The 27567-nt window shown below is 37.2% G+C and overlaps 1 protein-coding gene across 1 annotated transcript; it reads left to right on the top strand.

The window, feature by feature from the left end:
- The first annotated feature begins 1 nt into the window (after position 1).
- On the top strand, positions 2-22395 carry LOC128049412 (UDP-glucuronosyltransferase 2B17-like). The gene is made up of 6 exons (XM_052641629.1): positions 2-479; positions 1418-1566; positions 15334-15465; positions 19044-19131; positions 21795-22014; positions 22116-22395. The coding sequence occupies exons 1-6, from the start codon at positions 2-4 to the stop codon at positions 22393-22395; spliced, it is 1347 nt and encodes a 448-aa protein (XP_052497589.1).
- The last annotated feature ends 5172 nt before the right edge of the window (positions 22396-27567 follow it).

Genomic DNA, 27567 nt, shown 5'->3' with positions numbered 1-27567 from the left:
AATGTCTACGAAATGGCTCTCACTTCTGCTGCTGCTACAGCTGACTTGCTACTTTAGCTCTGGGAGTTGTGGAAAGGTGCTGGTGTGGCCAGTGGAATTTAGTCATTGGATGAATATGAAGGCAGTTCTGGATGAACTAGTCATGAGGGGTCATGAGGTGACTGTTCTAATATCTTCAGCTTCCACTATTACTGATGCCAACAAACCATCTGCTTTTAAGTTTGAGATTTTCCCTGTATCTTTAACTAAAGATGATTTTGAGAATGCTGTCAAGAATTTGATTGAGAAATGGACATATATGGCAAAAAATTCATTTTGGACAAATGTTTCATCATTGAGAGAATTGAAAAGCTTACTTTGGGAATTTTCCGGAATGCTTATGAAAGTGTGTAAAGAAGTTGTTTCAAAAAAGAAACTTATAACAAAACTACAGGAATCAAGGTTTGATGTCCTTCTTGCAGATGCCGCTGGACCCTGTGGTGAGCTGCTGACTGAGATACTTAGAATACCTTTAGTATACAGTCTCCGTTTCTCGCCTGGCTTTTTGTTTGAAAAGTATAGTGGACAACTTTCATTCCCACCATCTTATGTACCTGTTATATTTTCAGCATTAAGTGATGACATGACATTCATGGAAAGGGTCAAAAATATGATATATGTACTTTATTTTGACTTCTGGTTCCAAACATTTGATGAGAAGACATGGAATGAGTTTTACAGTGAAGTACTGGGTAAGTCATCTTTTTAATTGGTAGCATGAAATCCTAATTTTCCAAGTGCCTTGGAAGGTGGCCACATAAACATAAAGCCACAGGATTTTGTCTCTTACAAGGAAATGAGGGAATGAAAATATAAAATGACCCATCAATCCCATAAATATTGTGGGAACACTTAAACCATAGGGTAACGTAGAACCTTGTGGCCTGTTACTAGTACAGGACACTCCAGGAAATTGTAAACCACAAATTGAAGCACTTAAAATTTCTCCGAACAATTATATATGTAACTCATGAAACTTCATGTTTTAACTCAAAAAGGTCGCTGGAAACCTCATAAAATACCTTGATAAATGAAGACAAGTAGATTAAGGGATTACAAACGTATTTGTAGTGCAAGTATCTAGGTAGCATTTAGAAATTGTTTTTACTTGTGTAGCTCATTTTCCATAATATATATTATATTATTCAGTGTATACATATGTTTTCAGATCATATTTCATTGTATCATATCATATTATATGTACACACACACACACACATACACACACGTATTTGTTTTATAAAAGAACATACACTTTCAAATATCTTTCTCTATATTATTCCAAATTCCTATCCCCATATTACCTAATATACTCACATGGCAATATTCTCATTTGATCTAATATTTGTTGTTATTTTCTTTTTGCTTTTCCTTTAAGGAAGACCCACTACATTTTTAGAGACAGTTGGAAAAGCTGATATGTGGCTCATTCGAACCTACTGGGACTTTGAATTTCCTCGCCCAGTGCTGCCAAATTTTGAATTTGTTGGAGGCCTGCACTGCAAACCTGCCAAACCCCTGCCTAAGGTCACCTACTCCTCTTTGTTTTGCTTTGTTAACTTTGCATTTTCAATAAGAATAATCTTAAAAATTCTAGAATTTTGATTACAGTGAATCATATATGGGAAGCTGGATAAACTGACCTTCCAGTTAGAAACTGATATATTTCCATACCAACAAGTACCTGAATTTCATTATCATGGCAAAATAAAGTGGGATACCTGGGAGACTTTGAGACTATGTCAGTTAAATTAAGGCCTTGATAATTCAGTACATAATAAAGAATCAAATATTCATTAAAGAATAAATAAAAGGGACAAGCCTAGTCTAGAAATAAGTGCTAAAATGCAGAGGAATGGTGTGGGCACAGTTTCTGCCACCTGACACTCTACCTAGAAAGACAGAATGAAAGCAAATAATAAAATGTGTTACTATAAGGAAAGATTGAAATGCCAAAGAAACATCCAGCAGGAATCATAGAAAATATCTGGTCAGTCAGTTCAGTCTGACTCTTCGCAACCCCATGAACCGCAGCACACCAGGCCTCCCTGTCCATCACTAAATCCCGGAGTCCACCAAAATCCATGTCCACTGACTCTGTGATGCCATCCAACCATCTTATCCTCTATCATCCCTTTCTCCTCCTGCCCTCAATCTTTCCCAGCATCAGGGTCTTTTTCCATGAGTCAGTTCTTCACATCAGGTGGCCAAAATGTTGGAGTTTCAGCTTCAACATCATTCCTTCCAATGAACACCCAGGACTGGTCTCCCTTAGAATGGACTGGTTGAATCTCCTTGCAGTCCAAGGGACTCTCAAGAGTCTTCTCCAAAACCACAGTTCAAAAGCATCAGTTCTTTGGTGCTCAGCTTTCTTTATAGTCCAACTCTCACATCCGTACATGACTACTGGAAAAACCATAGCCTTCACTAGACAGACCTTTGTTGGCAAACTAATATCTCTGTTTTTTAATATGCTGTCTAGGTTGGTCATAACTTTCTGTCAAAGGAGTAAGCGTCTTTTAATTTCATGGCTGCAATCACCATCTTCAGTGATTTTGATGCCCAGAAAAATAGTCAGCCACTGTTTCCCCATCTTTTTGCCATGAAGTGATGGGACCACATTTCATGATCTAAGTTTTCTGAATGCTGAGCTTTAAGCCAACTTTTTCACTCTCTTCTTTCACCGTCATCAAGAGGCTCTTTAGTTCTTCTTCACTTTCTGCCATAAGGGTGGTGTCATCTGCATATCTTAGGTTATTGATATTTCTCCTGGAAATATCTTGGAGGCATTGATAATTAAGTGTAAATCTAAAGGATGCTCAGGAATGATTGAAGGTAGGGAATGTCGACATTTTAGGAATCAGCAAACTAAAATGGATGGGAATGGGTGAATTTAACTCAGATAACCATTATATCTACTTCTTTGGGCAAGAATCCCTTAGAAGAAATGAAGTAGTCATCATAGTCAACAAAAGAGTCCAAAATGCAATACTTGGATACAATCTCATTAATGACAGAATGATCTCTGTTCATTTCCAAGAATGATCTCTGTTCATTTCCAAGAATGATCTCTGTTCATTTCCAAGAATGATCTCTGTTCATTTCCATCGACCTCTGACTGATCTCTGTTCAATCTCTGATATTCCAACCATTCAGTATCACAGTAATCCAAGTCTATGCCCCAACCAGTAAGGCTGAAGAAGCTGAAGTTGAATGGTTCTATGAAGACCTACAAGACCTTCTAGAACTAACATTCAAAAAAGATATCCTTTTCATTATAGGGGACTGGAATGCTAAAGTAGGAAATCTATGGGGTCACAAAGAGTTGGACATGACTGAGTGACTGAACTCTACTTAACTGAACTGAACTGAAGGTAGAGGAAGATACAAAAGAAAAGCATAGTAATGACAGTTCCCAAGAAGTCCAAGTTCACTCTAAACAGGAAGAGGCTGAGTAAAGAGGCAGAAAATGCTGGAGAGTTAAGTTGCAGACACGTAATTATGAGTTTGGCACATCTAGTAGGACATAAGGGAGAAAATTAAAAGGGTGAAGAAAAGGGAGAGATGATCACATTAAAAAAACAATCACAGGATATACTCACAGGGTTGGATTGCAAAAGGGCAAGAGTGGAAAAGGACACCATTTAGCAGGTTGTTGCAAGATATAGGCAGTGATGGAAAACTAGACAAAAATGTTCATAGAGATATAACCACACTAATTCATAATAATAACACCAACCTCATATTGTCCTTGAGGGAAAAAATGTGTTAATACATGTGAAATATCTAAAATGTCACTGGCCCATACTCACTGATCCAGAAGAAATATTAATTATTTTCATTATTGTTATTTTATTACTATAACATACTGTCAATAACCCAATGTGTGCCAGCCACATAGGTCTAATTTCTAATTGAAATTGAAATGATATTCCTAATCATCAAGATTATATTATTCAGCAAACTGTCAGAGAATAGATATCCCATGGAATCTTTTAAAAGCAAATTTTAAAAGTTGACTTAATTAAAAGGTAATAAATATAATTCAATAAATTCAACAAAATTTACTTTAATAAATTTAATTGACATTTAAACTTTTTTAATATTAAGAATTTAAAGATTTTGGCAATCAGATGGGCAAGATGTAAAATTTTTTTTGTAAGTATTGAGGCTCCTTACCAGTGCTCTAGATAAAATGAAAAATCTTCTTCAACAAAATAAATGTATGCCTTAGTAATTTGCAACTAAATCCAACCCTTAGTTGCTTTCACATCAGCATTTAAACCATTCTTCATTTGAAATCCCAGCGGTTTACATCTTACAGCATAAAAGAGATAACTCCATCTATCTTAATAGAACAGGTATTTTCTTCCTACACTAATCCTCTTGTTGTTCAATTGCTCACTCATGTCTGACTCTTTGCTATCCCACGGACTGCAGCACACCAAGCTTCCCTGTCCTTTACCATCTCCTGGGGCTTTCCTCAAACTTATGTCATTGAGTAGGTGATGCAATCCAACCATCTCATCCTCTGTCATCCCCTTCTCCTCGTGCCCTCAATCTTTCCCAGCATCAGGGTCTTTTCTAATGAGTTGGCTTTTCACATCAGGTAGCCAAAGTACTGGAGTTTCAGCTTCAGCATCAGTCCTTCCAAAGAATATTCAGGGTTGACTGACTTCAGGATTGACTGTGATTGACTCCTTGCAGTCCAAGGGACTCTCAAGAGTTTTCTCCAGAACCGTTTAGAAAACCTCAGTAAAAGTTTCCTTAAAAATGCAGGTCTCAGCATCATAGATGCTTAACAGAATGTGCCCAGAGAAAATTTACCCTGCATATATAAGAACCATAAATAATGCACAGATTTTTTTTTAAGGGGGGCCCACAGTTTCTACCAACTGAATCTAAAACCATCTGTAGGTTCAAAATATAAGGAATTCTATTTATAGGGTAGATTCATTCATGTTATGCAAATGGCGTTTCCTTCTTTTTTGTGGTTGTGTAAGTCCATCCTAAAAGAGACCAGTCCTGGATGTTCATCGGAAAGACTGATGCTAAAGCTGAAACTCCAATACTTTGGCCACCTCATGTGAAGAATTGACTCACTGGAAAAGACCCTGATGCTGGGAAGGATTGCAGGCCGGAGGAGAAGGGGACTACCAAGGATGAGATGGCTGGATGGCATCACCGACTTGATGGACGTGATCTCCGGGAGTTGGTGATGGACAGGGAGGCCTGGCTTGCTGCGATTCATGGGGTCACAAAGAGTCGGACTCGACTGAGTAACTGAACTGAACTGATTCCTTATGAAAGAAAGCAAGAATCTAGTCTGTTTAAAATTGACTTAAGACAAAATAGAAAGCAAGCAATCTTTAGCGAACTGTTTTGTGGTCTCTTTTTAAAAATTAATTAATTTTTATTCATACTGGGTCTTCTTTGCTGCACCAACTTTCTCTAGTTGCAGCGCATGGGCTTCTCACTGAGGTGGCTTGCAGGTTCTAGACTTGCAGGCTCAGTGGTTGTGGTGCTCGTGCTTGGTTGTCCCCGGGGATGCCCCGAGGCATGTGAGATCTTCCCAAACCAGGGATCAAACACACATTCCCTGCACTGCCAGGAGAATTCTTAGCCACTGGGCCACCAGGGAGGTCCTCAGTTCAGTTCAGTTCAGTCGCTCAGTCGTGTCTGACTCTTTGCGACCCCATGAATCGCAGCACGCCAGGCCTCCCTGTCCATCACCATCTCCCGGAGTTCACTCAGACTTCACGTCCATCGAGTCCGTGATGCCATCCAGCCATCTCATCCTTGGTCGTCCCCTTCTCCTCCTGCCCCTAATTCCTCCCAGCATCAGAGTCTTTTCCAATGAGTCAACTCTTCGCATGAGGTGGCCAAAGTACTGGAGTTTCAGCTTTAGCATCATTCCTTCCAAAGAAATCCCAGGGTTGATCTCCTTCAGAATGGACTGGTTGGATCTCCTTGCAGTCCAAGGGACTCTCAAGAGTCTTCTCCAATACCACAGTTCAAAAGCATCAATTCTCTGGTGCTCAGCCTTCTTCACAGTCCAACTCTCACATCCATACATGACCACAGGGAAAACCATAGCCTTGACTAGACGGACCTTAGTCGGCAAAGTAATGTCTTTGCTTTTGAATATGCTATCTAGGTTGGTCATAACTTTTCTTCCAAGGAGTAAGTGTCTTTTAATTTCATGGCTGCAAGCACCATCTGCAGTGATTTTGGAGCCCTGTGAACCCTTAATAGATCATTTTTGTCTACTCTTTATTGATGGCAAAATGAAACTGATATCTTTTTCAAGGTTAAAATTCAATATCTGTTGTTTTTTTTCCTCTCTGTTTTTTAAACTAATTCCAATTTTATTGGAACATAGCTGATTAACAATGTTGTTATAGCTTCAGGTGGACAGCAAAGGGACTCAGCCATGCACATACATGTCTCCATTTTCCCAAAAACTCCCTTCCCAAGTAGACTGCCTCTTAACATTGAGCAGAGTTTCCTTTGTTATCATTTAGGTCTTTGCTGGTTATCCATTTTAGATATAGCAGTGTGTAATATCTGTTTTAATTGCAAACTGTTTGGATTACCTATAGTAACCTTCCCAGAGTCCAAAGGCTGAGATAAGATAGTGAAAGTTCTATGCTATCTAATGCTATTTTTGAAGTTTCCATTTTTTCATTTCAGGAAAGTGATAATGTTAGTAGGAGGGGAGGTTAGAAGAAGAAGAATGAAGGGAAACATGAATAGTAGTATAATCATGATAAATTAGTAATATTTGCTATTATTATCAAGCTGAAGAAACAAGATTTAATTCCAAGTCAATGACTGTGAGGACTTCATTGCATAAGGAAACTGTTTATTCACCTATTAACTTTTCCAGTAATTACTGGATTCTAGAAAATTTCTGCACTTTTTAAAGAAATAGGATATTTGACAAAATGCATCGAGTTGTAAAAATGCTTATAGATTTTGTCTTCATAATATACTTATATGAAACTATACAAAGAAAATAATCAAGATGTCCTAACACAATATTTTGGATAATAATTCAAAAATGTCAACACTAGAAATAATAGAAATAAAGCAATGGTTAAATAATTTATAAATACTTACATTATAACATTACAATGATTTCATCAAAGAATGCTTAATTACACTGTCAGCTATGAGGTTTAGTTGGAAAAAATAAATATAATAAGATCACAATTTTATTCTGGGATAAAACATTATAAGCTGGAATTACAATTTTCAAATATATATATCAAATGCACATTTCATGATAGGAGTAGAATAAAGATTAGAATGAAAGCACAAATTTTAGCATAATGTCCTCTGTGTTTATTCAGGTTATCAAAAATGGCAGGATTTCCTTCTTTCTCATGGGTGAATAATATTATATTCTGAGTGTATGTGTTCATGTTAGTGTTTGTGTATATATTTAGCACATCATTTTTATGGATTCATCCATTGATGGGCACTTAAATTGTTCCCTTGATTACTACAAATATTGTTGCAATAAACATGGGAGTGCATGTATTTCATCTACCCTGTTTTTACTTCCGTTGGTTATATACACAGAAGTAGAACTGCTGAATCATACAGTAGATCTATTTTTAATATTTTGAGGAAATTTCATTTTGTTTTTGATAAAAGTGGAACCAATTTACATCTCACTGCCAGTGTAAAAGCATTCACTTTTCTTAACATTCTCATTAATACTTTTCTCTTCTTGGTGTAGACGTTCTAACTTTGATCTGCATTTCCCGGATAATTAGTGATATTGATAACTGGTGGCCATTTGCACATCTTTTTGAAAAATGTCTGTCTTGTTTATCTGTCTATTCTTTAATTGATTTTTCATTGCTATTGAGTTTTGTGAGTGCTATATATATTTTGGACCTTAGTTCCTCACTCAGTATGCAATTGTGAAATTTTTCTCCCATTCTGTAGTTTGTGTTTTCATTTTGTTGATTGTTTCCTCTGTTGTGCAGAAGCTTTTAAGTTTGATGCAGTGCCACTTGTTGATTTTTTTTAAAAAAAAAACAATCACTTTCAAGACTACTGTTAAGGAAGATCATCTCTACATTTTCTTTAAAAGTATTATGGTACCTGGTGTTATGCTTAAGTCCTTGATAAATCTGAAGTAATATTTTGAGGGTGTAAGATAGGGGTCTCATTTCATTTTTTTGCCTATGTTTATTTAAGTTTTTCAGAAGTAAAATAAGTTATTATTCTTTCCCTATTGGGGATCTTGGCTCTTTTGTTGAATTTTAGTTTGCTATATATGGAGGGATTTTTTCTAGACCCTGTATTATGCTTCATGGGTATGTTTGCATTTATAGGCCAGTACCATATTGCTTTAAATGCTATCCCTTTGTACCATAGCAAAGTAGATGGACTTCCCTTGTGGCTCAGCTGGTGAAGAATCTGCCTTCACTGCTAGAGACCTGGGTTCGATCCCTGGGTTGGGAAGATCCCCTGGAGAAGGAAATGGCAAGCCACTCCAGTATTCTTGCCTGGAAAATTCCATGGATGCAAGAACCTGGCGGGCTATATTCCATGGGGGCACAAGAGTCGGACACAACTGAGAGACTTCAATTTTGTACTATAATTTGAAATTTGGAGGTGTGATGCTTTTGGCTTTGGGTAGCGGGGATATTTTAACAATATACATATCCTGATCCATGAACATAGGATGTCTTTCCATTTATTTATGTTTTCTTCTATTTCTTTCAACGAAGTCTTAGAGTTATCACTGTAAAGATCTTTCACTTTACTGGTTACATTTCTAGTTATTTTCTTGTTTTTTGTCCTATTGTAAATGGGGTAGCTTTTCCATTAATAGTACATACGAATGTTACTGATTTCTCTGTATTGATTTTACATCCTGCAACTTTATTGAATTTGCTGATTAGCTCAGTTTTGTGGTTAAATCTATTTTTTCTGTGCTAAAATCTATGCCATCTGCAAAAAATGACAATTTTACTTCTTTCTTTCTGTTTGCTTGCATGTGTGCTCAAGTACCCAGTTGTGTCTGACTTTGCAACACTCTGAACTGTAGCCCCCAGCCCCAGCCTCCTCTGTCCATGGAATTTTCCAGGTTACAGTACTGGTATGTGTTGCCATTTCCACTTCCAGGGAATCTTCCCAACCCAGGGATTGAACCCATGTTTCCTATATCTACAGCATTGGCAGGCAGATTCTTTACCACTGAGAAGCCCTCCTTTTTGATTAAGAAGCCTTTTATTCTTTGTGTGGCCTAGTTACTGTAACTAGGATTTCTAGTACAATGTTGAATCAGTGTAAGAGTGACATCCTTTTCTTGTTCCTGGTCATACATAAAAAGCTTTCAGGTTTTCACTGTTGAAGATAATGTTAGCTTTGGGTGTATATATATGTATATATATATATAGCCTTTATTGCATTGAGGTATGTTTCCTCTATACCTAAAAAATGAGGGTTTCTATCATGAAAGAATGCTACATTTTTTCAAATGCTTTTTTATTTTTTGTACATCTATTGAAATGACCAAGTTATTTTGCATTTCATTCTATTATTGCAATGTATTACAAATATTTTGGGGTATATTGGACCATATTACATCCCAGAGAAATATTCCATGGGTGACGGTATATAATCTTTTAGATGTATTCTTAAATTCAGTTTGCTGATATTTGAGTGATAGTCTTTGCATATACATTCAGTCTGGATATTCACCTGTAGTTTTTTTCTTGTAATGTGCGTATCTATTTGGTATTAGGGTAATGCTAGCCTTGTAAAATGAGTTTGAAGAGATTCCCTCCAACCCCTTAATTTTTGGGAAGAATTTTCTGAAGGACTAACATTAATTTTCTTTAAATATTCATAGAATTTATCAGTGAACACATCTGGTTCTGAGTTTTGTGTTCTAGGAGATTTTTGATTTCTGATTCAGTATCTTTACTCATTGTGACAGTTTAGATTTTCTATTTCTTCCTGACTCAGTCTTGGTTTTTTAGATTGTCTATTTCTAGAAAATTGTCTATTCTTTTCCAATGTGTAATTTGTTATCATGTAATTCATCATAGCAATCTCTTATGAGCCTACATATTTTTATCATATCAGTTGTAATGTCTCCTATTTCATTTTCATGTTTTGAATCCTTTTTCCTTGGTAAATATAGTCAGATGTTGTCAGTTTTGTTTATCTTTTTGAAAAAACAGAAAAAAACAATGTATCATATCACTTGGACCCAGAATCTAAAAATGTCAAACTTGTAAAAACAGAAGTAGTTTAAAGATTACCAAGGACTAAAGGACAAGAGAATAGGAGAGATATTTAAGGGTACAAGTTTGCATCTTGTACTAAATAAGTCCTAGAGATATAAAGTACATAACAGTGAATATACACAACAGTATAATATTATAATCATCATACTTTCCAAGGGACTATATCTTAATTATACCCACCACAAAAAGTAATGATAATTACTAGACATAATAGAGCTTTAATCAATAATAAAATGGCAATCATATTATAAAATATAAATTATCAAATCAAGTTATAGATCTGAAATTATATAATATTTTCTGTATAAAATATATTTCAATTTCTTATAAAAACATATGAATTTGAAACTAAGGAATTCCTGGATAGAGAGTTTAGTAAATCTATTTATTTTAATTTTCTATGCTTTTGCATTTTTTTTTGCAATAAGCCTCTATTATTTTCATAAAAATTATCAGGGAATGAGACTAGTCAGTACATATAAGTAATTAATTTGTAAAAAGAGAATATATTATAATAATAACAAACAGTTGCATCTTTCAGAGTATAGATGAAGCACCATTGGATAGCAAGTCATTGAGACAAAACATTGAAGCCAAGTAACTTTAAATCCTGCTATAGGTCACTAGAATGCATATATTACTTGGATTCACCATGTGAGACATAAGAAAGTTTAGTGGCCTTATCACTGTGACTGATATCATTAGGTTGAAATTAAATTCTAAAAAAATGCTAAACAATATGTAGTCGGCAATATTAAAGTCTGAACACTTTTTTATTTTTTCTGTTAAAAATAGTTTTGAAAAAAATTTTATGCCAAAAATTAGGATCAGAAACTATACATTTTATAATAGAGGAGTTCAGTCATTATCTCAACAGAGAAAGGAATAGTGAATTTAAAACAGAAAAAAGAAATTAAAATAAATAAATTTAAAAAAAAGAAAGAAAAGGTATGTGCATGGATTATATCAGATATCTAGGAAAATTTTGCTCATTTATATTTTTTTGTAATAGAGTATATTGAGAAGTGTGGAATTTATCTGTTAATAGCAGAATAAAATGCAAAATTTTTAAAAAATGAAGTGGAGTCAAGAATCATAAGACAAAATAATTCAGAAACAGTTGCAGGAAAATACAGATTCACTAGGAGCTGGCATGTTGCATTCCATGGGGTCACAGAGTCGGACATGACTGAGTGACTGAACTGAACTTCTGAGGAGCTTTATTTAGTTTGAAGTGAACTCAAAATGTGACCAGATCTCTACTGCAGAAGGCCATGGGGTACTTCTCCCACTGTGCCCCTGGGGGTACTGAGATGATGATGTTAGGTTCCCTCACAGTGGTTACACATAGCACATTCTACGGTGACATCAATTATATAATATTAGTTCATGACAAAGGATGTCATATATAAACAAACCCAGTAATATGGTAACTCAAAAATGTAACTGCTCCAGCAGTGCTGTTGTTGTTCAATTGCTAAATCATGTCTGACTTTGCTATTCAAGCATAACTCTGGGTTATATGTAAGATTCATAAGACTGTTTCATAGAACTTTCAAACTATAAGCCAGACTCTTCAATATCAGTAATTAGTAATTTAGAGAGACAGAGTTGGGGAAATTATGACAAAGTTTCATGTAAGAAAATGAGAGAAAGACAGACATAAACAAATCTGAATCATGGATTTTTCTTAACGCTCACAGTAAGGAAAATGAAATCCTAATGAATTAACAAAGATCATGAGATCCGGTCCCATCGCTTCATGGGAAATAGATGGGAAAACAGTGGAAACAGTGTCAGACTTTATTTTGGGGGGCTCCAAAATCACTGCAGATGGTGACTGCAGCCATGAAATTAAAAGACACTTACTCCTTGGAAGAAAAGTTATGACCAGCCTCGATAACATATTTAAAAGCAGAGACATTACTTTGCCAAGTTAGGTCCATCTAGTCAAGGCTATGGTTTTTCCAGCAGTCGTGTATGGATGTGAGAGTTGGACTGTGAAGAAGGCTGAGCTCTGAAGAATTGATGCTTTTGAACTGTGGTGTTGGAAAAGACTCTTGAGAGTCCCTTGGCCTGCATGGAGATCCAACCAGTCCATTCTGAAGCAGATCAGCCCTGGGATTTCTTTGGAAGGAAAGATGCTAAAGCTGAAACTCCAGTAGTTTGGCCACCTCATGCGAAAAGTTGGCTCATTGGAAAAGACTCTGATGCTGGGAGGGATTGGGGGCAGGAGGAGAAGGGGACGACAGAGGATGAGATGGCTGGATGGCATCATGGACTTGATGGATGTGAGTCTGAGTGAACTCCGGGAGTTGGTGATGGACAGGGAGGCCTGGCGTGCTGCAATTCATGGGGTTGCAAAGAGTCGGACATGACTGAGCGACTGAACTGACTGAAACTAAAATTTAAAATAATTCTTCAGAAAATCTGTCTGAAATAAATAAATGATTTAGTAAATCTATAGTAATAAAGAATTAAAGGTGAAATGAACCCTGCACTGTAAATTTCCAAGAATCTGTTAGTAATTAATAACATAACTGGTGAAGAGTCTCTCTATAATATTGTTTCACAGTATCTCCTTGTCACCACTGTGTATTGGGTCTATCTCATTTCCCGCTTATACACAAACACGTTTGTACAAATAGACATAATAGAAGAAATTGACCTCTTCTCATCCATTTCCTTCCCAAGGACTTCAGGGATGTCATCTGTTTAAAAGGACAGCTATTACTAAAAACAGTAGGGGCTTCCGTGGTGGCTCAGATGGCGAAGGACCTGCCTGCAATGGGGGAGACCCAGGTTTGATCCCTGGGTAGGAAAGATCCCCTGGAGAAGTAAATGACAAACCACTCTGGTATTCTTGCCTGGAGAACTCCATGGACAGAGGAGCCTGGTGGGCTACAGTCCATGGGGTCACAAAGAGTCAACAGGACTGAGCAACTAACACTTTCACCTTCAGAAACAGTATGGAGTTTCCTAAAAATTTTCTAAAATGATTTTTTGGTGTTTAATATTGAGTACCACAACTGACCAAAGTCAAAGATGTGAAGTTAGCATGTTCAAGAATCAAGAGGACAGGAGGGAAATCACTTTATAAACTAACTATGTAGTATGTGATAAGAATAATACACACTTCCTAATTTAAACCTGCCACTACAGGTTACTGTTTCTATTCAGTCGCTCGATTGTATTTGACTCTTTGCCATGCCACAGACTGCAGCATGCATGCCAGGCTTCCCTGTCCTTCACTATCTCCTGGAGTTTGCTTAAATTCATGTTTATTGAGACGATGATGTTATCCAACCAGCTCATCCTCTGTCATTCCTTCCCCCCTACCCTCAATCTTTCCCAGCAGCAAGGTCGTTTCCATTGAATCAACTCTTCACATCAGCTGGCCAAAGTACTGGCCCAAGCATCAGTCCTTCCAATGAATATTCTGGATTGATATCCTTTAGGATTGACCAGTTTGATCTCCTTGCTATCCAGGGGACTCTTAACAGTCTTCTCCAGCACCACAGTTCGAAAGAATCAGTTCTTTGATGCTCAGTCTTCTTGATAATGCAACTCTCTCATCAATACATGACTACTGGAAAAAATATATTTTCAGTGTATGGACCTTTGTCAGCAAAGTGATGTCTTGGCTTTTGAATATGCTAAGTTGGTCACAGCTTTTCTTCTAAGCATCTTTTAATTTCATAGCTACAGTCACCATTCACAGTAAGTTTGGAGCCCCCCGAAATAAAGTCTCTCACTGTTTCCATTGTTTCCCCATCTGTCATGAAGTGATGGGACCAAATATCCTGATCTTAGTTTTCTGAATGTTGCATTTAAGCCAGTGTTTTCCCTCTCCTCTTTCACCCTCAAGAGGCTCTTTAGCTCCTCTTCACTTTCTGCCATTAGGGTGGTATCATCTGCATATCTGAGGTTGTTGATATTTCTCCCAACAGTCTTGATTCCAGCTTTTGTTTCATCCAGTCTGTCATTTTGCATGGTATAGTCTGTCTATTACTTAAATAAGCAGAGTGACTAGATACAGCCTTGAGTTAGTCTTTTCCCAATTTTGAACCAGTTCGTTGTTCCATGCCCAGTTCTAACTGTTGCTTCTTGTCCTGCATATAGGTTTCTCAGGATGCAGGTAACGCAATATTCCCATCTCTTTAAGAATTTTCCACAGTATGTTGTCACTCACACACTCAAAGGCTTTAGCATGGTCAATAAAGCAGAAGTAGATGTTTCACTGGAATTCCCTTGATTTTCCTATGATCCAACAGATGTTGGCAATTTGATCTCTGGTTCCTCTACTTTTTCTAATCCAGCCTGTACACCTGGGAGTTCTCAGTTCATGTGCTGTTAAAGCCTAGCACCGATACATATGATGTGGCAACTCCTCTTCTGGTTATATATTGAAAATAATTGAAATGAGGATCCCAATGAGATATTTTCACACCATATTCATGAAAGCAGTATTCATAAGAGCCAAGAGGTTGAAGCAACTGAAGCATCCATAAACAGAATAAACAAAATGTTGTAGATACAAAAAGATGGAGTATTACTCAGTCTTTAAAGGAAAATTCTGACACATGTCACAACGTGAATGAATCTTATGCTGAGTGAATTAAACCAGAGGTGAAAAGACAGACTGTACAATTCAACTTGAAAAAAGTATCCAGACTAATCTAATCTGTGCAAACATAGAGTAGAATAATGGTTACCAGGGACTGAGGAAAGATGAAAATGGCGTTTCTTAATGGGTACAGACTTCCATCTTTGCCAGATGGAAAAGTTCTGGAGATTGATGCACAACGTGATAAGAATGATTAAGATCGTAAAATTTTATGTTGTATTTATTTTACCATGATATTTTTTTAAAAAGTGACTAATGATTTCTAGACTATATCTGATTTTGTCTCTTTAGTTTTTTGTTTATTTTTTTCTTTTTTGGCAAACTTTTCAATAGTCTTTGCTATGCTGTTGTTTGTTGCTCATTTGTGATGCAGTAAATTCTTTTTCACAGGAAATGGAAGAGTTTGTTCAGAGCTCTGGAGAAAATGGTATTGTGGTGTTTACTTTGGGGTCAATGATCAGTAACATAACAGAAGAAAAAGTCAATGTAATTGCATCAGCTCTTGCCCAGATTCCACAAAAAGTACGTAAAGTAACTTAGTAGTAGATAATTACTTAAGGAAACCATTAAATTCTGTAAGAAGCCTGATTACAGATATATTATGCAAGAAGGACAAACTATTAAGATATCTCCAAATTATCTGATTATATATATTAAGAAAACAAAATATATATGGTAGATGGTAGAACAGTACATAGAATGTCTTCAACTGACATTAAATTTAGATTAACACTGTAATCACAAAGAAAAATATTTAAGAGATGCAGTGTGAATTTTGGTATTGTAATGGTAGTGTGGACAGGAAAAAAAATCACCGAATTCTGTCTTGTTATTTGCCCATTTTCCCTGAGGACTCCTGAAGACACGACACATAGATGTTCTCAGGAGTTGTATTTTCATGGTATATGTGGCCTCTCAATAATATTAAGGAATATTAATAAAAGTCTGGAGTGCTTCTTGCAGTTTGTACTTGCCAGGAATTCCTGGTCCCTTTTACATTCCCTAAGTTTTGGAACAGATCTAATCAGTGTGCTTTCTAGGTTGCTATTCAGAGAAAGGTTGGCTTCTCTTAATTGTTTATGCTAATTTTTTGATGAAAAACTAAGTTACTTTACATTCACAGATCAAATAGAAGTTAAACACTAATAAATTATAATCTAGTTTATGAGAATTGCTAGAATTACAAAACTGGTCCTTACTTTGCTATGATAACCTAGAGAGCATACTAATCAATACTAAGTGCTTTCTGTTTCATTGTTGAAGCATTCAGGGTCAGTTGAATACCTTTAGTGACATTATTTTGAAACGTTTTCAACAGCCTTGTTGTCCCTTACAGATTACCAACCGACTCTTTTTTTCTAGAGGTAAAACATTTCTAAGGCTAGTATGATAATAGTGGTAATAATCGGGCAGTGGTGGTTTAGTCAATGTTGTGACTGACTCTTATGATCCCATGGACTGTAGTCTGTCTTGCTTCTGCCCGTGGGATACTCCAGTTGGGATTATTAGAGTCGGTTGCCATTTCTTTCTCCAATAATCTGGATTCATGTAAAAAACATTCCAGTCGTCATTCTTTTTGTAAGTAGTGTTTAACAATTTGTATTATGAATGAAGTTATATTTCCTAGACAGCCCTAATTAACTTATTATTAATAAACTATAAATAAGCAGAGCATTTCTCTTAATTTGCAGTTTGCATGCATTTTCTTCTTTGCAATCAAAATTTGTAAAATTCTAATAAAATAAGTTGCATTAACATTTGGATAAAATTAAGCACTTCAAAAAGGGAAAATGGCTGTCTCTGGAGGCCTTACAAATAGCTGTGAAAAGAAGACAAGCAAAAAGCAAAGGAGAAAAAGAAAGATATAAGCATCTGAATGCAGAGTTCCAAAGAATAGCAAGAAGAGATAAGAAAGCCTTCCTCAGAGATCAGCGCAAAAAAATAGAGGAAAACAACAGAATGGGAAACACTAGAGATCTCTTTAAGAAAATTAGAGATATCAAGGGAACATTTCATGCAAAGATGGGCTCTATAAAGGACAGAAATGCTCTGGACCTAACAGAAGCAGAAGATATTAAGAAGAGGCGGTAAGAATACACAGAAGAACTGTACAAAAAAGATCTTCATGACCCAGATAATCATGATGGTATGATCACTCACCTAGAGCCAGATATCCTGGATATGAAGTAAAGTGGGGCTTAGAAAACATCACTACGAACAAAGCTAGTGGAGGTGATGGAATACCAGTTGAGCTGTTTCAAATCCTGAAAGATGATGCTCTGAAAGTGCTGCACTCAATATGCCAGCAAATTTGGAAAACTCAGCAGTGGCCACAGGACTGGAAAAGGTCAGTTTTTATTCCAATCCCAAAGAAAGGCAATGCCAAAGAATGCTCAAACTACCGCACAGTTGCACTCATCTCACACGCTAGTAAAGTAATGCTCAAAATTCTCCAAGCCAGGCTTCAGCAAGACATGAACCGTGAACTTCCAGATGTTCAAGCTGGTTTTACAATAGGTAGAGGAACCAGAGATCAAATTGCCAACATCTGTTGGATCATTGAGAAAGCAAGAGAGTTCCAGAAAAACCTCTATTTCTGCTTTATTGACTATGCCAAGGCCTTTGACTGTGTGGACCACAATAAATTGTGGAAAATTCTGAGAGAGTTGGGAATACCAGACCACCTGACCTGCCTCTTGAGAAATCTGTATGCAGGTCAAGAAGCAACACTTAGAACTGGACATAAAACAACAGACTGGTTCCAAATAGGAAAAGGAGTACATCAAGGCTCTATATTGTCACCCTGCTTATTTAACTTATATGCAGAGTACATCATGAGAAACGTTGGGCTGGAAGAAGCACAAGCTGGAATCAAGAACGCCGGGAGAAATATCAATAACCTAGATATGCAGATGACACCATATTTATGGCAGAAAGTGAAGAGGAACTAAAAAGCCTCTTGATGAAAGTAAAGAGGAGAGTGGAAAAGTTGGCTTAAAGCTCAACATTCAGAAAACGAAGATCATAGCATCCAGTCCCATCACTTCATGGGAAATAGATGGGGAAACAGTGGAAACAGTGTCAGACTTTATTTTTTTCAGCTCCAAAACCACTGCAGATGGTGACTGCAGCCATGAAATTAAAAGACGCTTACTCCTTGGAAAAAAAGTTATGACCAACCTAGATAGCATATTGAAAAGAAGAGACATTACTTTGCCAACAAAGGTCCGTCTAGTCAAGGCTATGGTTTTTCCAGTGGTCATATATGGATGTGAGAGTTGGACTGTGAAGAAAGCTGAAGAATTGATGCTTTTGAACTGTGGTGTTGGAAAAGACTCTTGAGAGTCACTTGGACTGCAAGGAGATTCAACCAGTCCATTCTGAAGGAGATCAGCCCTTGGGATTTCTTTGGAGGGAATGATGCTAAAGCTGAAACTCCAGTACTTTGGCCACCACATGAGAAGAGTTGACTCATTCAGAAAGACTCTGATGCTGGGACGGATTGGGGGCAGGAGGAGAAGGGGGTGACAGAGGATGAGATGGCTGGATGGCATCACCGACTCAATGGTCGTGAGTCTGAGTGAACTCCAGGAGCTGGTGATGGACAGGGAGGCCTGGCGTGCTGCGATTCATGGAGCTGCAAAGAGTCAGACACGATTGAGCAACTGAACTGAACTGAACTGAAGCACTTCTATAACAGTTAAAAAGAAATTGATGAATATATTTGAAAATGAGAGTTAGAATACAAACTAAAACAAAAATATGTTGTTTATTGGTAATTTGCCATAGTCTTTCTGCACTAGAAATAAGATAATCAAAAAATGTCTTAAATATTTGAATTTGTCATTGAAAACCTATTTGTCTATGTCATCATATGTGACATGTCATAATTGCATTCCATCTCAGATTGAACCGAAAAATGAGCACATCAGATGTGAGTGTTTCTATTAAGAAGTATATTAACAGTTATTATCAATTAAGTCCTTATGCTTTGATTTATTTATATGTTATACAGCAGCATTTAAATTTTATTTGAAAATTTTAACACTATGACTTTGAAGTTGAACTCATGGAATAAGGTATTTCCTTTACCTTAACAGGTTCTATGGAGATATGATGGCAAGAAACCGGATACCCTGGGGCCCAATACCCGTCTGTATAAGTGGATCCCCCAAAACGACCTTCTTGGTAAGACTTGGCAAAAAATATTAACAACATAAGTAACAGGTAAGCAAAGTGATACTACTTCAATATGAAACAAACATCCAACATTTATTATTGAAAAACTCCTTTGAGTTTAAGTAAGAAAACTATCCTTCATTGCTGTTTCCAACCCCAAAGGGGAAAAAAAAGGAGAAAATTTAACAGCATTGTGTTATACATGGTCACATCCTTCACATCCAGAAGCAAAATATGTTTACTTTGGCTATAATTACTTTTCACTGTGAAATTTTTAAGTAACTCTGTGCATTGTTCTGTCTCTGATTTCCCTCCTTATACCTATCTTTTCCACTCCATTTCAGTTCAGTTCAGTCACTCAGTCATATCGGACACTTTGTGACCCCACGAACAGCAGCACGCCAGGCCTCCCTGTCCATCACCAACTCCCAGAGTTTACCCAAACTCATGTCCATTGAGTCAGTGATGCCATCCAACCATCTCATCCTCTGTCATCCCCTTCTCCTCCTGCCCTCAATCTTTCCCAGCATCAGGGTCTTTTCCAATGAGTCAGCTCTTCACATCAGGTAGCCAAAGTACGGGAGTCTCAGCCTCAACATCAGCCCTTCCAATGAATATTCAGGACTGATCTCCTTGAGGATGGACTGGTTGGATCTCCTTGCAGTCCAAGGGACTCTCAAGAGTCTTCTCCAGCACCACAGTTCAAAAATATCATTCTTCAGCTCTCAGCTGTCTTCACAGTCCAACTCTCACATCCATACGTGACCACTGGAAAAACCATAGCCTTGACTAGATGGACCTTTGTTGGCAAAGTAATGTCTCTGTTTTTTAATATGCTACCTAGGTTGGTCATAACTTTCCTTCCAAGGAGTAAGCGTCTTTTAATTTCATGGCTGCAGTCACCATCTGCAGTGATTTTGGAGCCCAGTAAAATAAAGTCTGCCACTGTTTCCACTGTTTCCCCATCTATTTGCCATGAATTGACGGGACCAGATGCCATGAATTGATGGGACCAGATGCCATGATCTTCGTTTACTGAACGTTGAGCTTTAAGCCATCTTTTTCACTCTCCTCTTTCACTTTCATCAAGAGGTTCTTCAGTTCTTCTTCACTTTCTGCCATAACAGTGGTGTCATCTGCAAATCTGAGGTTATTGTTATCTTTCCCGGCATTCTTGATTCCAGCTTGTGCTTCATCCAGCCCAGTGTTTCTCATGATGTACTCTACATATAAGTTAAATAAGCAGGGTGACAATATATAGCCTTGATGTACTCTTTTTCCTATTTGGAACCAGTCTGTTGTTCCATGTCCAGTTTTAAATGTTGCTTCCTGATCTGCATACAGGTTTCTCAAGAGGAAGGTGAAGTGGTCTGGTATTCCCATCTCTTTCAGAATTTTCCACAGTTTATTGTGGTCCACACAGTCCAAGGCTTTGGCATAGTTAATAAAGCAGAAATATATGTTTTTCTGGAACTCTCTTGTTTTTTTGATGATTCATCAGATGTTGGCAATTTGATCTCTGGTTCCTCTGCCTTTTCTAAAACCAGCTTAATCATCTGGAAGTTCATGGTTCACATATTGCTGAAGCCTGGCTTTGAGAATTTTGAGCACCCTTAGGGATATTTTAAATGATACTTAAAAATAAGTGTTCCTCTTTTTATTACCTGTGGTGTTCCGTTTTCTATCAGAAAACATCCATATCTTTTACATCAAGTGGTCACACATTTCAAGATAAGTTGTAGCTTTTCCTTCCTCTAGTTCCACTGCCACTACCATTTGCCCTTCTTGTTGCCTTGACACACTTCCTATCCGACTAAATGGCTTCATTATTGTTTTAGAGATTATATTTCTGACATCCCCTCCCTGTTTTTGTTGCAAAAATGTTTTCTTTTACCCAGGATGCCCTTTCAGGTTTTTCACCTACCAATCTTGGATTCATTTGTGAAGTTCAAGTACATAGCTCTTTATGAAGTCTTCACTCACCTCTCCAGCAGACTTCAGTTCCATTCAGTTTGGTTTAGTCGCTCAGTCGTGTCCAACTCTTTGCGACCCCATGAATCACAGCATGCCAGGCCTCCCTGTCCATCACCAACTCCCGGAGTTCACTCAAACTCACATCCATCGAGTCAGTGATGCCATCCAGCCATCTCATCCTCTGTCGTCGCCTTCTCCTTCCCCCAATCCCTCCCAGCATCAGAGTCTTTTCCAATGAGTCAACTCTTTGCATGTGGTGGCCAAAGTACTGGAGTTTCAGCTTTAGCATCATTCCCTCCAAAGAAATCCCAAGGGCTGATGTCCTTCAGAATGGACTGGTTGGATCTCCTTGCAGTCCAAGGGACTCTCAAGAGTCTTTTCCAACATCACAGTTCAAAAGCATCAATTCTTTGGTGCTCAGCTTTCTTCACAGTCCAACTTTCACATCCATACATGACCACTGGAAATACCATAGCCTTAACTAGACAGACCTTTGTTGGCAAAATAATGTCTCTGCTTTTCAATATTCTATCCAGCAGACTTAAGGATTTCTTATTTTGAATTCTGAAGCAATTTAAATACAGTTTTGTATGTTATCTAAAAGACACTGCTCATTTCAGTTGCTTTATAATGCTCATTTCTCAGTTTATTTTTAAGACTTTTAATTAATAATTTTACTGAAATTCACTCAATTCTAGGTCACCCAAAAACCAAAGCCTTTATAACTCATGGTGGAACCAATGGCATTTATGAGGCCATCTACCATGGGATCCCTATGGTGGGCCTTCCTTTGTTTGCTGATCAACCTGATAACATTGCCCGAGTAAAAGCCAAGGGAGCAGCTGTCAGAGTGGACTTGGAAACAATGTCAGCAAGAGATCTGCTCAGTGCATTGAAGGAAGTCATTAACAATCCCTCGTGAGTATCTTTGTTTCAGTCCATTTTGTGGCAACAATTACAACAGTTGCCCCACAAGCTAGTTCATTTTATAAATTGATGTTTCTTTGCTTTTCCTATAGCTACAAAGAGAAGGCTATGTGGTTATCCACCATTCAACGCGATCAGCCTATAAAGCCCCTGGACCGAGCAATCTTCTGGATTGAGTTTGTCATGCGCCACAAAGGAGCCAAGCACCTGAGGCCAGCTGCCCACAACCTCACCTGGTTCCAGTACCACTCTCTGGATGTGATTGGGTTCCTGCTGGCCTGTGTGGCAACTGTTGTATTTGTCATCACAAAATGCTTTCTCTTTTGTTACCGCAAGTTTGCTAAAACTGGAAAGAAGCAAAAGAGGGAGTAGCTGAAGGTGTCATGCCCCTAGATGGAACTCCTCCAGTTAATTCCAGCACAAAAGAGTTATGATGAGCTTCCCCTGTGACAAAACAACAATTTACAATTTAGCATCTCAGATCAAAATTGTTTTCAAGTGATTTTATTCCTGTTTACAAATTGGAAATAAGTCATGCCAAGAATAAAACTGATGAAATCTTCAGTGAGAATAAAGTTATAGGGTATATATTAAAATTTATTATTTTAATGCAAAAGTTATACTGAAACCTTTTAATTTAACTGTTTCACAGGTTGTGCATAGCTACAAGAACAATAACGATTTTATTCATAGTAACTATATTATTTTGTAGATATTCAGAATTTTTACTTTATTTTGGTGTAGAATTCTACAGTTTTATCTTGCTATAGAAGCTATTCAATAATTGAAATTGTATCAAAAGATGCACCCCTTCGTTTCATGTTTGACTCCAGTAACACTTGGTTGTTACTATCCATCCAGCCTCAGCATCACTTTTTACCTAAAGCCATGGAAAGTCATTTGCCTTCATCCATTTAACTCATTTAACAGTAGAATATTTGTGGAATTAGGAATATAGCAACTGCTACCTAGTTCATATTATACAACTGAGATATTTCTGAAAATCTTTCATTCCATGACCTAATTCTCTATTTTTCATCATCTTTAAAATTAGTGACCTTATTGGAAACTTAAATTGGTACAACCACTATGGAGAATCTTATGAAATTTCCTTAAAAAACTAAAATTAGAGCTACCATATGACCCTGCATTCTACTCCTTAGCATGTAGCCAGAGGAAAGCATGATCCAAAAGGATACATGTACTGTCATTGTAGCACTGTTTACAATACCCGAGGTATGGAAACAAGTTAAATGCCTGTCCATAGCAGAATGGATAAAGATTAGGTACATATATACAATGGAATATCACTCTGTCATTAAAAAGAATAAAATAATGTCATTTGTAGAAACATGGATGAATCTAGAGATTGTCATCCTCAGTAAAATAAGTCAGACAGAGAAGGAGAAATATCATAAGACATCCATTATATATGAAATTTGAAAAGAAATGTTACAAATGAACTTACAAAACAGAAAGATACCCACAGACTTAGAAAATGAACTTAGAAAATGTCAAGGGGAGGATGAGGGAAGGGACAGTTAGGGAGTTTGGTACTGACATGTACACACTGCTATATTAAAATCTTCTTGGATAACCAACAAGATCTACTGTATAGCACATGGAACTCTGCTTAATGTTATGTGGCAGCCTGGATAGTAGGGGTATTTGTGGTGGGAAATGAATACATGTATATGTAAGGCTAAGTCCCTTCTCTGGTCACCTAAAATTATTGCAACATTGTTAATCATCTATACCCAAATATAAAGTAAAAAGTTTTTTAAAAAATAGTTGCCTGGTTGCTTTCATTCCCATATTCAGCCCTTGATAAGGTATAGACTAAGAAATAGACTAAAGACTTAAACATGAGACCCGAAACCATAAAGCTTCTATGTTAAAACAGGAGGAAATGTTCTTTGACAAGGGTCTTAGAAACAAATTTTGGGATATGACACCAAAAATACAAGGAACCAATGCAAAGCTCAACAGGTGGGGCTGTATCAAGCTCAAAAACTTCTGCACAGCAAAAGAAATGATCTATAAAATGAAAAGGAACCTACAAAATTGGAAAATATTTTTTGAAAAGTATACATCTGATAAGAGATTAATATACAAATGATATAAGGAACTCATTACTCAATATCAATTTTTTTTAAATGAGCAGAGGTACTGAATAGATATTTTCCCAAAGAAGACATGCAAATGGCCAACAGGTACATGAAAAGGCACTTCATGTCACCAAGTATCAGGAAATACAAATCAAAATCCCACCTCATACCTGTTACAATCGTTGATGCTGTTCATTTACTAAGTTGTGTCCAACTCTGCAACCCTACAGACTGCAGCACGCCAGGCTCCTCTGTCCTCCACTACTCCCAAAATTTGCTCAAATTCATGTCCATTGAGTTGGTGATGCTATCTCCTTGGAGTCAGCTCTCTCCAGGGTCACCAGAGATGTTGCCTCTTGGCTCAAGTCCTAACATTCCCATCAACTAAAACCTAACTCTCAGCTTTTCGGTTGTGCATATTTTTTCCAGTCAATACTGCAAAAGGCGGTAAAATTTCAAAATGCATGTGTAATCAAGTATCTTTTGTGCTTCCCTGGTAGCTCAGCTGGTAAAGAAACTGCCTGAATGTGGGAGACCTGGGTTCAATCCCGGGGTTGGGAACATCCCCTGGAGAAGGGAAGGGCTACCCACTCCAGTATTCTGGCCTGTAGAATTCCATGGACTGTATAGTCCATGTGGTTCAAAGACTCAAACACTACTAAGTGACTTTCATTTTCAGTCTTTTCAGTCAGTTCCATATTTTTATAAAATTGCTTAAATTTTGCAAATTTTGCTTTGTATTGAGAAATTTATATGAATATAAATTAAGAAGGAGCTTTTAGTATTATGACCAGGAACAAAAGAATGCCTAGACTCATCCATCAATCAGACTTCATCTCAATGTGCTGTGTGCTATGTCGCCTCAATAGTATCCGACTTTTTACTACTCTATGGACTGCAGCCTGACGGGCTCCTCTGTCTGTAGGATTCTCCAGGCAAGAATACTGGAGTGGGTTGCCATGCCCTCCTCTAGGGGTCTTCCTGACCCAGAGACTGAACCCATGTCTCTTTTGTCACCTGCATTGACAGGTGGGTTCTTTATCAATAGTGCCACCTGAGAAACCCATTTGTCCCAGTGGTTTCTAATAAAATGTGAGGCTTGCAAGCAGTACCAGAGAGAGTCCTGCTCTCATTCCAACCACTTGCTACTCAGTGCAGAGTTTGGTAAAAGGCTGAGTTGACAAGCTCTGATTCCAGGTTCAAAATGATTTTCAACTCTGTCCCTGCTCATATTCCCTTTTTTCAACTGAGTATCATATAAAATGCAGAATAGCATACTTGGTGTGTCATCTCAGACAGATGGCATGGGCCACTATGAGTCCACTTAAACTGTTTGTGGAACAGAGATTAGAGACCAAAAGTCACTCTAACAATGGCTAGTTCCTCTGGTTTTAAGTGGGAAGAGGCAATAGAAATGTTAAGCCATAGTTTCCTGAATTTATTGTCTCTTCATTTGCCCATTCATTCAATAACTTATTTGTTTAACCACTGTTGCTGCATGCAGGATTTTTTTTTTAAGTTGGGACATGCAAGATCTTTAGTTGCAGCATGTGAACTCTCTAGTTGCTGCAGCATGTGAGATCTAGTTCCCTGACCAGGGATCAAACCCAAGCCCCTTGCTTTGGGAGTATGGAGTCTTAGCCACTGAACCACCTCACTTACCCATTCAGAATGCGACTCAATCAATCTAATGGCTTCTGAATAATCAGATAAACAATTCTAAATTTCTCAGCTAGGGTAGGAGTGGATGGGTATAAATTTGGGGAAAACGTGGCAGAGTCAGATCTATCCTAGAAAAATATAAATAAGCCCCTTTCTTTAAAATCTTCTTTAAAAGTGTAAGATCAGTCTGAGTTTTCTCAAAAAAAATTTTCTTTTTTTTTTTTTGGACTACAGGTCAGGTTCTTTCTTGATCTGAGTTTCTTCCAAACAACCTACACAGAATGTTATTTTAGAATTGGCCTGGCATGTACTACATAGCAATTTGTCTTTAAAATATATATATTCCAGTAATTTCAGATTCTCTGGGATTTTACTCTATGGATTTGGATGCATAATCAGGCTTTAGTTAGATTTATGATGTTTTACAGATTTTTTAGATGTTTATGATGTTTTATAGATTATAAATTGAGATTATGTCACCTGAGAGAACATCCTAATAATTTTCACATTTTCTCTAATCATGATAAACTGACTGTAGTATGAATGATCCTTCTTGTGGCTATGTGAATAATAACATTATTTTTTCTGTCATTCCTATGGGCTTCTTTATCTCTACATCAAAACGACTGACTAGACCCTCAGGGACAAAACACATTAGATGCAGGTCAATGATTTCTGTCTATGATGTACTAGGAAATGGGTTTTCCCACTACTATATAATCAAATGTTAGTTATATTGCCTCTCTAAGAAGAATTAACTGTTTTCTTACCCCCAAGCCATTGGCAATATATTATTGAGTACACAACACAGAAAGACATAAATTGCCTGAGAAATATCCTATGGGCAGGAAAGATAAGCAAGTCACTGCAATATGTACTCCAAAAAATATAACAAGGATCATAGTAAAAATAAATAAACTGGCTTAGAGAATACCTAAATCAAAAAAAGTAAGCTGTTAATATAAATAGTGACATTAAATTTGTTGCCAGTGAGTGCTCAAAATGAAATGAAAAGCATATGATTAAAAACTGGACAAAAGGTAAGTCTTGTTATATAGTATCAGAAAGCTTAAAGAAAGTGTGTACTATGACTACATGTAATGAAGGTTTTGTAAGTGACAAGCTTGTACATCTAGCTGAGATTTCCAAGCAAAGCTTCAAGATACTGACTGGTTTCTTTTGCTGTTTATAGTAAAATGTGACAGTAGAGACACTAAAATGATGAAAGAAGTGTTAAACAAAAAGTAACCTGGACTTGATGACTTATGAAATTCAGTCTGTCCAGATTGCAAAGGAAACTAGTATTATGAGACTGATTGTAAAACAAAACAAAATGCTCTGGAGAAAAAGCCAAGTGTGTGGTTATCAAATCTTTTGCTAATACTTCAGAAAGATCAAAGATCAGAGTATTCAGTCACACAAAAGACTTTTTGGAGACACTGAAGGTGTGAATCATTCAAACCAGAGGGAGTGGTGGAAGTTCCACTTTATCCCCATTTCGTCCTTTGAAACACAGTGTCTATAGTGTTATGGTAGATCTGTCATCATTATATTTGGGGAGCAAATAACGTTCCTTAGACTCAAAGGAGAGGGATTATGCTCTATAATGGATCATATTCAGAGCTTCTCCCATACCTGACTGAGATGATACAAAGGATGAGATTTAGGATTTTGAAATCATGTTGTAATGTGTTGAGACTTTTAGAAACCTAAGGATGAGGTGAATATATTTTGCATGTGTGATCAATATGAAATTCTGGGGCCCAGAGGATAG

Source organism: Budorcas taxicolor, chromosome 6, assembly GCF_023091745.1.
Source record: "Budorcas taxicolor isolate Tak-1 chromosome 6, Takin1.1, whole genome shotgun sequence".
NCBI classification, from domain to species: Eukaryota; Metazoa; Chordata; class Mammalia; order Artiodactyla; family Bovidae; genus Budorcas; species Budorcas taxicolor.
This window is presented reverse-complemented; position numbering and strand designations above follow the sequence as displayed.

Excerpts from the sequence above, each read along its gene's own strand:
- LOC128049412 (XM_052641629.1), top strand. The coding sequence starts at position 2 with ATGTCTACGAAATGGCTCTCACTTCTGCTGCTGCTACAGCTGACTTGC. Across the intron at positions 480-1,417 it reads AGATGCCGCTGGACCCTGTG|GAAGACCCACTACATTTTTA; the intron begins GTGAGCTGCTGA and ends TTTTCCTTTAAG. Across the intron at positions 19,132-21,794 it reads CCCCCAAAACGACCTTCTTG|GTCACCCAAAAACCAAAGCC; the intron begins GTAAGACTTGGC and ends ACTCAATTCTAG.